This window comes from Eleutherodactylus coqui, chromosome 1 (genome assembly GCF_035609145.1).
Source record: "Eleutherodactylus coqui strain aEleCoq1 chromosome 1, aEleCoq1.hap1, whole genome shotgun sequence".
NCBI lineage: Eukaryota > Metazoa > Chordata > Amphibia > Anura > Eleutherodactylidae > Eleutherodactylus > Eleutherodactylus coqui.
In genome coordinates, this window is record NC_089837.1 from 526,268,706 (window position 1) to 526,283,030 (window position 14,325).

The window sequence follows — 14,325 nt, forward strand, 5'->3', positions numbered from 1 at the left end:
ATCCCGGTCACATGATATGATTTATTATATATTCTGGTCACATGATGCGATTTGTTATATAATCCCGGTCACATGATATAATTTATTATATAATCCCGGTCACATATTGCGATTTACTATATAATCCCGGTCACATGATATAATTTATTATATAATCCCGGTCACATGATGCGATTTATTATATAATCCCGGTCACATGATATAATTTATTATATGATCCCAGTCACATGATATAATTTATTATATAATCCTGGTCACATGATATAATTTATTATATGATCCCAGTCACATGATATAATTTATTATATAATCCTGGTCACATGATATAATTTATTATATGATCCCAGTCACATGATATAATTTATTATATAATCCTGGTCACATGATGCGATTTGTTATATAATCCCGGTCACATGATATAATTTATTATATAATCCTGGTCACATGATATAATTTGTTATATGATCCCGATCACATGATGCGATTTATTATATAATCCCATTCACATGATATAATTTATTATATGATCCCGGTCACATGATGCGATTTATTATATAATCCCGGTCACATGATATAATTTATTATATGATCCCAGTCACATGATATAATTTATTATATAATCCTGGTCACATGATATAATTTGTTATATGATCCCGGTCACATGATATAATTTATTATATGATCCCGGTCACATGATGCGATTTATTATATAATCCCGGTCACATGATATAATTTATTATATGATCCCGGTCACATGATATAATTTATTATATGATCCCGGTCACATGATGCGATTTATTATATAATCCCGGTCATATGATATAATTTATTATATAATCCCGGTCACATTATGCGATTTATTATATAATCCCGGTCACATGATATAATTTATTATATAATCCTGGTCACATGATATAATTTGTTATATGATCCCGGTCACATGATATAATTTATTATATGATCCCGGTCACATGATGCGATTTATTATATAATCCCATTCACATGATATAATTTATTATATGATCCCGGTCACATGATGCGATTTATTATATAATCCTGGTCACATGATGCGATTTATTATATAATCCCGGTCACATGATGCGATTTATTATATAATTCCGGTCACATGATATAATTTATTATATGATCCCAGTCACATGATATAATTTGTTATATGATCGCGGTCACATGATATAATTTATTATATAATCCCGGTCACATGATGCTATTTATTATATAATCCCGGTCACATGATGCGATTTATTATATAATCCCGGTCACATGATGCGATTTATTATATAATCCCGGTCACATGATGTAATTTATTATATAATCCCGGTCACATGATGTAATTTATTATATAATCCCGGTCACATGATATAATTTATTATATAATCCCGGTCACATGATATAATTTATTATATGATCCCGGTCACATGATATAATTTATTATATGATCCCGGTCACATGATGTGATTTATTATATAATCCTGGCCTCCGTTTGTCTCTGGGCCTCCAGTCCGGTTCTCCTGCTGCTCACATGATGCAATGTTTTGGCGCTTCTGGTCACATGACAACATTTCTGAATGTCCGGCTGCTGTTCTTTCCTTCCTCAATAACAGAGAATCGCTTGCAGGAACTTCCCCAACATCCATCGTACTTCCCAGGGATGGACGCCGCTGCTCTGTACGCCGCCGACTGCTTCCCGGCGCGGAGGATTTTCCGGACTAACAACGCAGGTAAACGCAGCGACGCGCTCTCCCGTCTCCCGGACTCACAACCCTCTTACATGGCTGACAGCGCTGCGGCACGAATCTCGCTCTTTGTGGGGCGAGACGTACTTTACATTTTGGGGCTTTTTTTTTTAGATCTTCTTGATCCAATAATATAACTTTTGGGACATTTTGTAATTGTTTGTTAGTTCTTTTCCTACGACAGGATACATAACCGGATAATATTATAGTTATAGCGCTACTAATTATACGGTTAGCTAAATACACTCTGAACCCAGAAGAAGTTGTGGTTCTGCTGCAGACCCCGGCATGCGGCTCCATCTCAGGCAGATCTGTAACTGATGAGAGTTGTGGTGATTAGATGGACGGTCTTGTCACCGGAGGCCCTAACAGTGGTTCCCCCCTTGGCCTATAAGAGGCTCTCGGAGGCTCCTTGTGTGCAGTGACCTCTTCTTCCGCTTGTAGAGCTTGTTGGCCACTAGACGCCTCTACGAAGAAGAGAAGAGATTTCACCCCGTTACCAGAGGGGGGCGCATTATTGGGGTGTGAGAAGCTGGATGGTCGTATCGATGAATTGTCCCCCCAGCGGGCCGTTCTGTACAGACTGTTAGCAGGTTTTGGGACCAGTGGATGTGTGAGGGCACACAAGGTGACCGGGCTCAGGACGCCCCCTACAGACCACCAGTAGAGAGGAGTGTCTGACCAGACTGTTAGGAGGTGTTGGGACCAGTGGATGGGGGGACACAAGGGGACCGGGCTCAGGACACCCCCTACAGACCACCAGTAGAGAGGAGCGTCTGACCAGACTGTTAGGAGGTGTTGGGACCAGTGGATGTGTGAGGGCACACAAGGTGACCGGGCTCGGGACGCCCCCTACAGACCACCAGTAGAGAGGAGCATCTGACCAGACTGTTAGGAGGTGTTGGGACCAGTGGATGTGTGAGGGCACACAAGGTGACCGGGCTTGGGACGCCCCCTACAGACCACCAGTAGAGGAGCGTCCGACCAGACTGTTAGGAGGTGTTGGGACCAGTGGATGGGGGCACACAAGGTGACCGGGCTCAGGACGCCCCCTACAGACCACCAGTAGAGAGGAGCGTCCGACCAGACTGTTAGGAGGTGTTGGGACCAGTGGATGGGGGCACACAAGGTGACCGGGCTCAGGACGCCCCCTACAGACCACCAGTAGAGAGGAGCGTCTGACCAGACTGTTAGGAGGTGTTGGGACCAGTGGATGGGGGCACACAAGGTGACCGGGCTCAGGACGCCCCCTACAGACCACCAGTAGAGAGGAGCGTCCGACCAGACTGTTAGGAGGTGTTGGGACCAGTGGATGGGGGCACACATAGTGACCGGGCTCAGGACGCCCCCTACAGACCACCAGTAGAGAGGATCGTCTGACCAGACTGTTAGGAGGTGTTGGGACCAGTGGATGGGGGCACACATGGTGACCGGGCTCAGGACGCCCCCTACAGACCGCCAACTTCCACAGCCTACAGGTTTACACAATCTAGAGGCTCAGTTACAGCAAATGTGAACGATATGCTGCAGGATACCAGACAGAACCCTTATACCTCCATGCCCGGCCATATACATATTGTATCCAAGCTAGAGGCGGTACAACATGGTACTAGAACCTCCATGCCCGCCCCCGGTTTCATCTCCTATCTTCTCTGGCAGCCATGTTGTCTTGTACCCCCCAAGCGATGAGAATGATAAAATAAAAGTTTTTGGGCCTCATTTAGCAAAACCATCTACCGGTAACGACCTTGTTGCTCCTAGCAACCAATCACAGCGCAGCGGTCATCTTACCTCAGCAGGTGGAGAGACGAGCGCTGCGCTGTGATCGGTTGCTAGGGGCAACAAGGACGTCTTACCGGTAGATGGTTTTGCTAAGTGGATTTTTTGAGTTTCCATTGATGTCAAACGTCTGTATGGGAGTGTCAGGCGCGGTTCTGGGGTCTCACATCGGGGGGATCATCTGTAATAACCAAGTATTATGTAATTATGGCCGTGTTCTGTAGGAGTCCAGGAAAGTTCTGTCCCGACACTTGTGGACCCGTACGGGCGGCCACATTGGTGATCACCCAGCTTTCCCAGACTCCTGAATGGCCGGTTTGTAGAGTTCTGCATTCACTCCATCCTCATCCTCACAGGGGCCGGTCACTGGCTGCTGGCGCGGAGGGGCGTCCAGGACGGACACTTTCGGGCAGTGGTTCGCTCAGCGTCCTCAACGCAAAAGATGGCGCCTGAAATCGGAGAAATAACGCATCAAACCCGGAGAAGCCGATCCACCAAGATGGAAAACAGAGCGGAGCGCGTGCTGGACGGCCCACTGCTGGTACGGGGGGATCTCCAAGCCTAACATCACCCTGATCCCCCCCCCCCCCGGCTCGGGCCGCCCTGCACTATCAGGGGATGCCTCTGGCTCCGTTGTCTGCCAGTTATGTCTTTTTGCATTGTTTCTCTCACCTCTCTGATTTTATTTTTCCAAGGTTTGCATGTATTTAAAGTAACAGTCAAGGCCACGCCCCCTTGTCGAGGCTCCTCCTCTCAGACTCGCTGGGGATGTAGCTCTTTGTGGTTTATAATCTTTTTATCCTTACTGAACGAGAAGTCCTGCACTGACAACCTGCTGAGCCTATACACTGCAGCCGTTCAGAGCAAGCAGAGCTGCAGTGTAAAGCATGAGATACATGATTAATATATAACAGGGACTGTTTGTGATGAGATACGTTCTACTGCACCCAGATATCAAGTCTGATAGCAAAATTCCCTCTTATATTCTTGCTGACTAATCTCTGCTGCTTGTTATATACTGCCTGCAGATGAAGACCCATCATGTTAGAAAACCGTCTGATCTGTGCGCTGCTGATGTGAGCGACGAGGGTTTAACTTCAGTAAGTAGGAAATGTGTGACCCTGTATTATACTCCAGAGCTGCACTCACTATTCTGCTGGTGGAGTCACTGTGTACATACATTACTTATCCTGTACTGACCCTGAGTTACATCCTGCATTATACTCCAGAGCTGCACTCACTATTCTGCTGGTGGAGTCACTGTGTACATACATTACTTATCCTGTACTGCTCCTGAGTTACATACTGTATTATACTCCAGAGCTGCACTCACTATTCTGCTGGTGGAGTCACTGTGTACATACATTACTTATCCTGTACTGAATCTGTGTTACATCTTGTATTATACTCCAGAGCTGCACTCAATATTCTGCTGGTGGAGTCACTGTGTACATACATTACTTATCCTGTACTGCTCCTGAGTTACATCCTGTATTATACTCCAGAGCTGCACTCACTATTCTGCTGGTGGAGTCACTGTGTACATACATTACTTATCCTGTGCTGATACTGAGTTCCATCCTGTATTATACTCCAGAGCTGCACTCACTATTCTGCTGGTAGAGTCACTGTGTACATAGATTACTTATCCTGTGCTGATCATGAGTTCCATCCTGTATTATACTCCAGAGCTGCACTCACTATTCTGCTGGTGGAGTTACTGTGTACATACATTACTTATCCTGTGCTGATCCTGAGTTACATCCTGTATTATACTCCAGAGCTGCACTCACTATTGTCCTGGTGGAGTCACTGTGTACATACATTACTTATCCTGTACTGATCCTGAGTTACATCCTGTATTATACTCCAGAGCTGCACTCACTATTCTGCTGGTGGAGTCACTGTGTACATACATTACTTATCCTGTACTGCTCCTGAGTTACATCCTGTATTATACTCCAGAGCTGCACTCACTATTCTGCTGGTGGAGTCACTGTGTACATACATTACTGATGCCGAGTTCCATCCTGTAGATCTTTTTTATTATAAAATTAAAAAACATAACAGCAACAAAACAGACCCGCTTCACGGCTCACATAGCAACAATAACCAAATACAAATTGTTAATACTAAATACAAAAGTCCGGCTCTCGGTCAACGAAACTTGTCCTTAAATTATAACTAAACGGTCCTTCTGGTCAGGCTAAAAATACCGCACACACACTGCACACCATCCAAACCATCACAACCTATAGAATCTGTAACTGAAGAAAACCTGAAAAACGGGACACTACACTAAGGGCTCATGTCCACGGGCAAAATGTGATTTAAAATCCGCAGCGGATCTCCCGCGCGCGGATCCGCACCCCATAGGGATGCATTGACCACCCGCGGGTAGATAAATACCCGCGGATCGTCAATAAAAGAGATTTTAAAAAAAATGGAGCATGAAAAAATCTGGACCATGCTCCATTTTCGTGCGGGTCTCCCGCGGGCTTCTATTGAAGCCTATGGAAGCCGTCCGGATCCGCAGGAGACCAAAAATAGGAATTTAAAAGAATTACTCACCCGGAGCGGGCGCTGAAGCTCTGCTCTTCCTCACGGCCGCATCTCCCTTGCTTCGGCTCGGCGGATGTGCCCGGCGCATGCGCGCGGCACGTCGACGACGTGCCGGCGACGTGCCGCCGGCGTCAGGAATTCATCCGCCGGCCAAAAATGAAAATCCGGCCGTGAGGAACAGCTGATCTTCTCCGCCCGCTACGGAAAGGTAAATGCTTTTAAATTCCTATTTTAAGCACTCATGTCCGCGGGGCAGGAGGGACCCGCTGCAGATTCTACATGGAGAATCTGCAGCGGATCTGATTTTCCCCGTGGACATGAGGCCTAAGGGTTTGGGGGAGCAGACAAAATAAAGCTATATTTAACACCCTAACTCAAGGGATCCAGTCTGACCTAATCCAGACCTGCTTCAGTCCAAATTATAATGAGCTAAGAACAAACCTAAATAAACAGCAAATAAATGAGGGGGAAAAAACCTAAGAAATCATCAATATAACTGAACTTAAACCAGCATTCTGTATTATTTTTATTTTTTTTTATAATTTTTATTTATTTATTTATTTTTTAAATATATAAATGCACACAAAACTAAAATGAAATCAATTATCCCAACTATTCCTGAGCTAATTCCCCGCCACCACACACCCAGCACTCCACCCATACAGTGCAGCCTGGGGGCCACGCCTGCATCCCAAGTCCGTACCCAATGTTTCTGTCCAGGACGAGCCAAGCTGCACCAGAATACATGCCCTGCCCGCCGCAGCCTGAGGGCCACGCCCGCACCAACAGTCCGTGCCCAGTGTTCATTGTCCGGGACGTGTCAAGCTACGGCTAAGGCATATATCCCCCCTTCCCCCCAATAAATCCCCACCCAACCTATCTATAACCCCTCACCCTATATACAAAACAAAACATATAACATCTCATACTACATAAACTACAAACCAACACTACATATTAATACCCGAAAGCCTAAGGTTCAGTTACCTGCAGCCGTACATACTTTATCTTTGACCGAAAACAAAAACTCTACTAGTGTCACACTCAGCCCTCTACCAGGACTGGATATGATAAGCCGGGCACCGACCAAATAGAGAAACACTATCCCTATAGTTAATCTGTCCCTACAATGTCCCTACTCCTTCCCTAAAACTTACCCTCAGAGAAACTGTCCCTACCTCTCCCTATTCTGTCCCTACAAAGACCCTAACAATAAGAAAACTGTCCCTAACGAAAGACAAACCCTCTCCATAGGAGAGAGGCCTTAGTCATGCCCAACCTCTCATAATCCAGAGAGCGCACCTTCACCAGGTCACCCAGGATGTTCCTATTCACCTCATCCACGGGGAGGATTTTCTCTTCCGTCGAAACTAGACACCGTGCATTCCAAATGTGAAACCTGACCACTAGGCTGACTAAGAATAAAGTGCACCGCTCCCTGCCACCAAGGTCCCTGAATGCCCCATACACCCATTCTGCATACAAGAGTCGTGCCAACCTGGGCCAACCAATGGAGGCGCCCACCCGATTGTATACCTCTGTATTAAAGGGACACTGAAGCAGGAAATGCTCCAGGCTTTCCAGCACATCGCTGCACTCCTGGCGGGGACAACCCCTATCCACCAGCGGCCTGCTCTTCAAGTTGCCCCTTACATACAGTCTCCCGTGGAAACAGCGCCAAGTCAAGTCCCAAAACTTCAAGGGGATCCTGTCAGAATTCAATAAACGTAACCCTCCCTCCAGGTCCCGACTTGGGCAGTCCTTGAGCGCCAGGGGCTTCTGGAAATGGGTCAACAGAACCCTCTTATCGAGGAGTTTCCTCGACAGAGTTCTGATCTCCCATATCCCCAGACCCCACCGACTTATCATCTTCAGAACCACGGTAGCGTAAGCCGGAAGATGCCCGTGCGGCGTGCGAAGATCCTTCACTCGCCCTCCAGTTTCCCATTCCTGGAAAAAAAGGCCGAAGCCATCCCCAACAGGAGAATACCCACGGAGGAGCCCTCTCTTGCCAGAGGTTGCCTATATTGATCTTAACAAAGGTGTTTACGAGAAACACCACGGGGTTGACCATAGATAACCCCCCTAGTCTCCTCGTGCGATATGTGACATCTCTCCTAATTAGGTTCAACCTGTTCCCCCACAACATTAGGAAGAACAGGTTGTAGACCCGGGTCCAGAGAGGCTCTGGCAAAATGCATACGCTGCCCAGGTAGATGAATAAAGGGAGCAGGTATGTTTTGATCAGGTTAACCCTTTCCCGAAGGGTCAAAGACCAACCCTTCCACTGGGCCACCTTCTGAGTGGCACCATCGAGCCAGACCACCCAATTTTGCATGGGGTAATCTCCCCGGCCAAATTTGATGCCGAGAACTTTAGCCGAGTCCTGGGGCACTGGAAGGGTGTCCGGGAGACCAAATGTAGGATCTCCCCTTCCTAACCAGAGACTTTCGCACTTATCCCAGTTGATGCCGGACCCGGATGCTTCCGAGTAGCGATCCACCTCTGCCATCACGTACTCTGCCTCCCCCCTCGAGGACACAAAGACGGTGACGTCATCAGCGTACGCTGCCACCCTGAGGGTGGCTTCCGGCACCGTCCGATCCATCCTGACCCCCGCCATAGGCCCACCATCAATCCTCCTAAGGAAGGGATCAATGGCAAACACGTACAGCAAGGGGCTCAGAGGACAACCCTGACGGACGCCAGACCCAACCTCAAATGGGTGGCCGACCCAACCGTTCACTAGCGGGAAAGTCTCAGCCCTCGCGTACAATGTCTTGAGCCAATTGACAAACCCCACTGGCAGGCCATATCTCAGAAGAACAGACCAGAGGTACTCGTGATTAACCCGATCAAATGCTTTGGCCTGATCCAAGGACAGCAGGTACCTCTCCCAGTGACCAGCCCTATCCTGCTCCACTGCCTCCTGGACACCTAGAACAGCACTAAAGGTGCTACGGCCTGGAACAGAGCAATGCTGGGCGCCAGAGAGGAGCCGGGGTGCAAACTTGACCAGCCGATTAAACAGCACTTTTGCCAGAACCTTCCTGTCCGCATTGAGAAGCGTTATGGGACGCCAGTTCTCAATACGGCTCGAGTCTTTACCCTTTGACAGAAGGATCAAAGCCGACCTCCTCATTGACTTTGGGAGAGTGTCCGAGGAAAGACACTCATTGAAAACCTCAGTCAAGAGGGGACTCAAGAGGTCCTTAAAGGTTTTATAATACTCGGATGTTAAGCCATCCGGTCCTGGCGATTTTTTGAGCGCAAGCCCATCAATCGCCAGTTTAACTTCCTCTATGTTGATCTCCTCTGTCAAAACATTAAGGGAGATGTCATCCCCTGGCTCAGGAACAGCTTCAGCCAGGAAAGCCGACATCACATCTCGATCTAGATCCCTCTTTCTCAAAAGGTGCGAGTAGAAGGATCTGACGACTTCCAGAATCCCTGATTTGGACCTGTTCAGAGATCCCGTACCATCGAGCAGTCCAGTGACAGTGGCAGTTTCTGTAAGGGTCAGGTGAGTGGTACTTCCCGAAGTCCCTCTCAAAAACCAAAGATACGTGCCTATTATACTGGCACCCTTTAAGCAAAGACTTCACTCTGGAGATCTCCTCGCGGCTACCTCCAGTCGAGACGAGATGTTCGAGTTTCCTCCTCAGGCCCTGATAAAGACAGTACTTACTCAGGCTCCTGAGGCTAGAGAGCTGGCGGAAGAACCTCGCCGCCCTGATCTTGAGCATCTCCCACCACTCTGACTTACTGCTACAAAGATCCAGTAATGGTACCTGGCTCTGCAGAAACTCCTCAAAGGACTGTCTTATCTCTGCTTCCTCCAGGAGTGATGAATTCAGCCTCCATAAGCCTCTACCCATCCGGGGGGTCTCTGCAACATTCAGGGAAAACAAAATCAGACAGTGGTCGGAGAACTCCACCTCAACAACAGATACTGGTGAAGAGATGGCTTCCTCCTTCAAATAAAACCTATCTATTCTAGACCTGCACTCGCCTCTATAATAGGTGAAACCCGCGTGGCCTGGGGTGTGCTGGATGTGGACATCCACCAGGCGAGCTTCGCTAGCTATGCTATTAAGCGCGACGCTATCATAAGTCAGCTTGCCTAGGGAGCCTCCCCTGTCACGGGTCCTCGTGACTGCGTTAAAGTCACCCCCAAAGATCACCTGCCGACTGGTAAAAAGGTACGGCTTGATCCTCATAAAGAGATCCTTGCGGTCCCGCTTGGTTTGGGGACCATAGATGTTGATTAGCCGAAGCTCTTGTCCCTTCATGAGAACATCCAGGATCAGGCACCTCCCTATTTCTAACTCAATAACCCGTTGGCATTCAACCGCTGCGGTAAAAAGTACCTCCACTCCGCTATATGGCTCGGCCGCAAGAGACCAGTAAGATGGACCAGACCTCCATTCCCTCCTTGCCTTATGCACAGCTGCCAAATTTGGCAGCCTGGTCTCTTGCAAAAACAAAATGTCGGCTTCAACGCGGCCGAGAAAATCAAAGGCCTCGAATCTAGCCATATCAGATTTAATGCTGGCAACATTAATGGATGCCAGCGTCAACGGAGCGGGTGCCACCATCATTGGTGATTGAGTTAGATGGCTTTCTTCTTCCCACCCCCCTTCTCATCCGGGTCTGAGGATGACCCCTTGCCACGTTTCTTGGACACGGAAAGGTCCATGGCAAGGGGCTCCTCAACCTCGTCCTCCTTGCCACTGGGCTCTGGGCCAGCCCTCCCCCTGGAGGTCACCAAACCCCCACAAGAGGAAGGCTCAGCACCCCCTGTAGGCCCCACGCTTGTCCTAGGCACCTCTCCCTCTGCCTCCTCCGAGGACGAGAGAGCTTGGTACCTGTTGGAGAGCCCAACAAGAGGAGAGTTGGGATTGCCTTCCTGCACCTGGCCCGTTGCAGGGGAAGATTTCCCTTCCCTTTTTTCATTTTCTTGGAGCCCTGCTTGCGCTTTTTCTTTTGCCACTCATCCTTGCCCTCACCCACACTTTCATAGTGGGAAGAATCTGAATAAGTGGCATCCTCTTCCCTTTGGATCCTCCTGACCTCCTCATCCAGCTCCCTGTCCCCTGGAGCCTCAGCCACATGATTTGCGTCCGGAGCAGGGGCCAGCATTGACCCACCTGCCACCTGGGTTTCTACCAGCTCCCTGCCCCTTCCGCGCTTCTCTTGGCGCTTTAGCTTGGCTGCCCCAGCATGTTTGTTCTTCCTTGGCTCCTGGGCTCCATCGCCTCTGCTGGTCCCCTCCCCTGCAGAAGCAACCTCACGGCTCTCCTCCGCTGGGGCCATGACCGCATTGGCGAAAGAGCGCGGACAGCGACTGAATGGGTGACTGAGGTCACCACACAGGTGACACCTAATCTCTGCACAAGATGCCGCAAGATGACCTACCTCACCACACAGAGCGCACTTGATGACGTTACAGGCTGCACTCAAATGTGTAGGGTCGCCGCACTTGTGGCAGAGCTTCGGCTGCACCTGGTAGAAGGCCAAGATACGATCCCTGCCAAGGAAGGCCGCGGATGGTATGTGGGCCACCGAATTCCCTGAACGCTTTAGTTTCACCATAAACGTCCAGGCTCCGGACCAGATGCCGTGTTCGTCCCGGTTCTTATTGGGCATATCCACCACCTCTCCGTACCGACTTATCCAAGTCATGATATCGTAACAAGAGAGGGACTCGTTACGAGTCAAAACGGTCACTCTCTTGACTCCAGTCTGGCGGGTTACCACTTGTGCAGCGAAACCGCGCCAGCCGGGCTCGTCCTTCATCAACTCGTAGTTCCCCCAAAAGAGCTCGAGGCCCTCTGGGCGAACAAAGCTGATGTCGAACTCAGACGTGCCGTAAGGATGGATCAGGGCATAGATGTCATTTGCCCTGAAACCCATCTTCAGCAGAAGCTCCACCACCTTACTCCTGGATGGGCACGCGTCATTGCCTCTCCACTGAAGATGAGCCACATTCCTACGGCCAATGTCCTGCCCGGTTGTCGGCAGGGACCAGACGGTCCCCCCCCCCTTTGTTCTCGGAAGGCACCAAGACCATGTCTCTCCACCCAGAGAGACAAATCCACAACTCTGCCCCCTACATTCATCGAGCTCTCCCCCCTCCTCAAGGCCTCCAGGAGGCGCCGTTGCAAATCGCCGTCCCCAGAGCCCAAAGACAAGGAGGACGCATCCCCCCTCCCTCCAGCGGCGACACTGGCATAACTTCTACCAGCTGTTGTCGCCGCTGGAGGGGTGACTGGATCCTGGCCCATCCCCTGACTACTACCCGAATCCCCACCCTCCTGTACAGCTGATGGCATACCTCCCACGGGGTTGGGGGCATCCCGAGCCTCCACGGGAGCAGGGGCAGTGGTAGTACTAGCACTTACATTCATTACACCACTCGCACCTTCCTTTTCTTTCGCCGGACCAAGACCTGTTATACCTTTGTTTTTAATATTGCGTTTGCTAGATGGTTTGTCCTGGGAGCCTCCAGCGGGCTGAAGCTGGAGACCGACAGAATTCGTCCTGAGTCCTGCATTAGTCTTGGTAGGAGCTGTCTTTGCAGCTCCAGCTACACCTATTTTCCCAGCCATTCTGGGACTTGTGGTACTCTTCACTTCCTTAGTTGTAACTGCATTACTGTCATGATGGGTGGGAGGATTGGCAGACTTGGCTACCACCCACTGCGCCCCCTCTACACCTGACAGGCGTTTTAGGGACACAGGAGGGACAGCCAAGCCGCCACTGGTGGAACCTGATGCCGGACTGCCCCCCCCTCCCACTGGGGGGCAGCCATCAGCGCCAGCACCTCCGGATTGGCCGCGACCCCTGATTCCATCTTTCCCATGGACCTTCTCTGCCTCCTTATCGTCTCCATTCCCACTACTGGCACAAGCAGAAATGGAGTTTTGGGCCGCATTAACCCTCTCTTCCCCAGTCCCCTGCACCAGACCCACTGCAGAAGCCGGGTATACCAGGGCTAGCACCCCGATCTGACTTTGCAGCCGGACCGGAGTGCTTGGTGACGTACACAAACCTCTCCTGCACGGTGGTCTTCTTTATCTTTTTTTTCTGTTTCTTTTTGCCCACAGATGTTCCTTCAGGCATGTCGTCACCAAAATACATGTTCTGCATCCTTTCTGGGGACTCCTGCAGCATGATTTGCTGCATGATGAGGGCCCCCTCACCGCTGCTGCTGTCGCTGTCGTCATCCCCGTCCTCAGCACTGGACGACTCTGATGTGGGGGGCAGGCTAACCTGCTCGGCAGGAATGCTGCTCCCTGCTGTTCCCCTCTGCTGTAGGGACAGCTGCTCCCCAGAGCATACTGGCATCCCCTCCTGTGGATCCTCCGATTCATCCGAGCTGCTGTCGCTGCTCACGGGCGCCATTCCAGAGAATCACTCATCATTTAGGAGCTTCTCTTTAAACGGGCCGCTGGCTTGGAGTATTCTATACCTCTCCTCTTTGTAAAAATCAACGGCCTCCTTGCAGGCTTTAACTTTTTCTGCTGCAGCGATCTTTTTCCTTCCCTGTGGGGCTTTATCCACCTCGCTCAGGGCAGTCTGCAGTTCCCTGTGGTGTTTCTGCAGCTGCCTACCAACCTCCTTATAGTCTTTTTTATGTTGGCAGCTATCCGAGACGCCATGGCAGTAACAGATTCACCTTTGCTGCGCTCTCCCCAGCTGACACTTGTGGGTGCCTTTGCAGCACTCACCTTGCCTTTAGTTTGGCTTCGGGTTTTCCTATAAGCCACGTCCTCCCGGGGGGTTTGGGTGACGCTGCGTGGACCCCGACTGGATCCTCTCCCCTCCTGGGGTTCATTTCTCCCCCCTCCCGACCGAAGCTGGGGGGGGGGAAGCACGGAACTCCATGGCAAATGTAGCCCAGAAACGTGCACTTGTTCCTGGGCTTTCAGCAAGGTCTCCACCCAAGAAGCAGAGCACACCCTGGAACCAGCAGAGCTCTCCAACACACAGCCTTCTCCAGAGCTGCACTCACTATTCTGCTGGTGGAGTCACTGTGTACATACATTACTTATCCTGTACTGATCCGGAGTTACATCCTGTATTATACTCCAGAGCTGCACTCACTATTCTGCTGGTGGAGTCACTGTATACATACATTACTTATCCTGTACTGATCATGAGTTATATCCCGTATTATACTCCAGAGCTGCACCCACTATTCTACTGGTGGAGTCACTATGTACCT

At 49.8% G+C, this 14,325-nt stretch overlaps 1 protein-coding gene across 4 annotated transcripts in view; it reads left to right on the top strand.

The window, feature by feature from the left end:
* Positions 1-14,325, top strand: part of XRRA1 (X-ray radiation resistance associated 1) — a 55,476-nt gene that overhangs the window by 1,543 nt on the left and 39,608 nt on the right. For 2 of the 4 annotated variants that reach the window (XM_066588361.1, XM_066588360.1), the window contains exons 2-4: positions 1,623-1,739; positions 3,890-4,074; positions 4,562-4,633. In XM_066588361.1, the coding sequence (XP_066444458.1) occupies positions 1,670-1,739; positions 3,890-4,074; positions 4,562-4,633 (327 nt within the window). In that variant the 5' untranslated portion in view covers positions 1,623-1,669. The remainder of the gene's footprint in view (positions 1-1,622; positions 1,740-3,889; positions 4,075-4,561; positions 4,634-14,325) is intronic. The other 2 variants (XM_066588362.1, XM_066588359.1) reach the window with 1 other exon arrangement.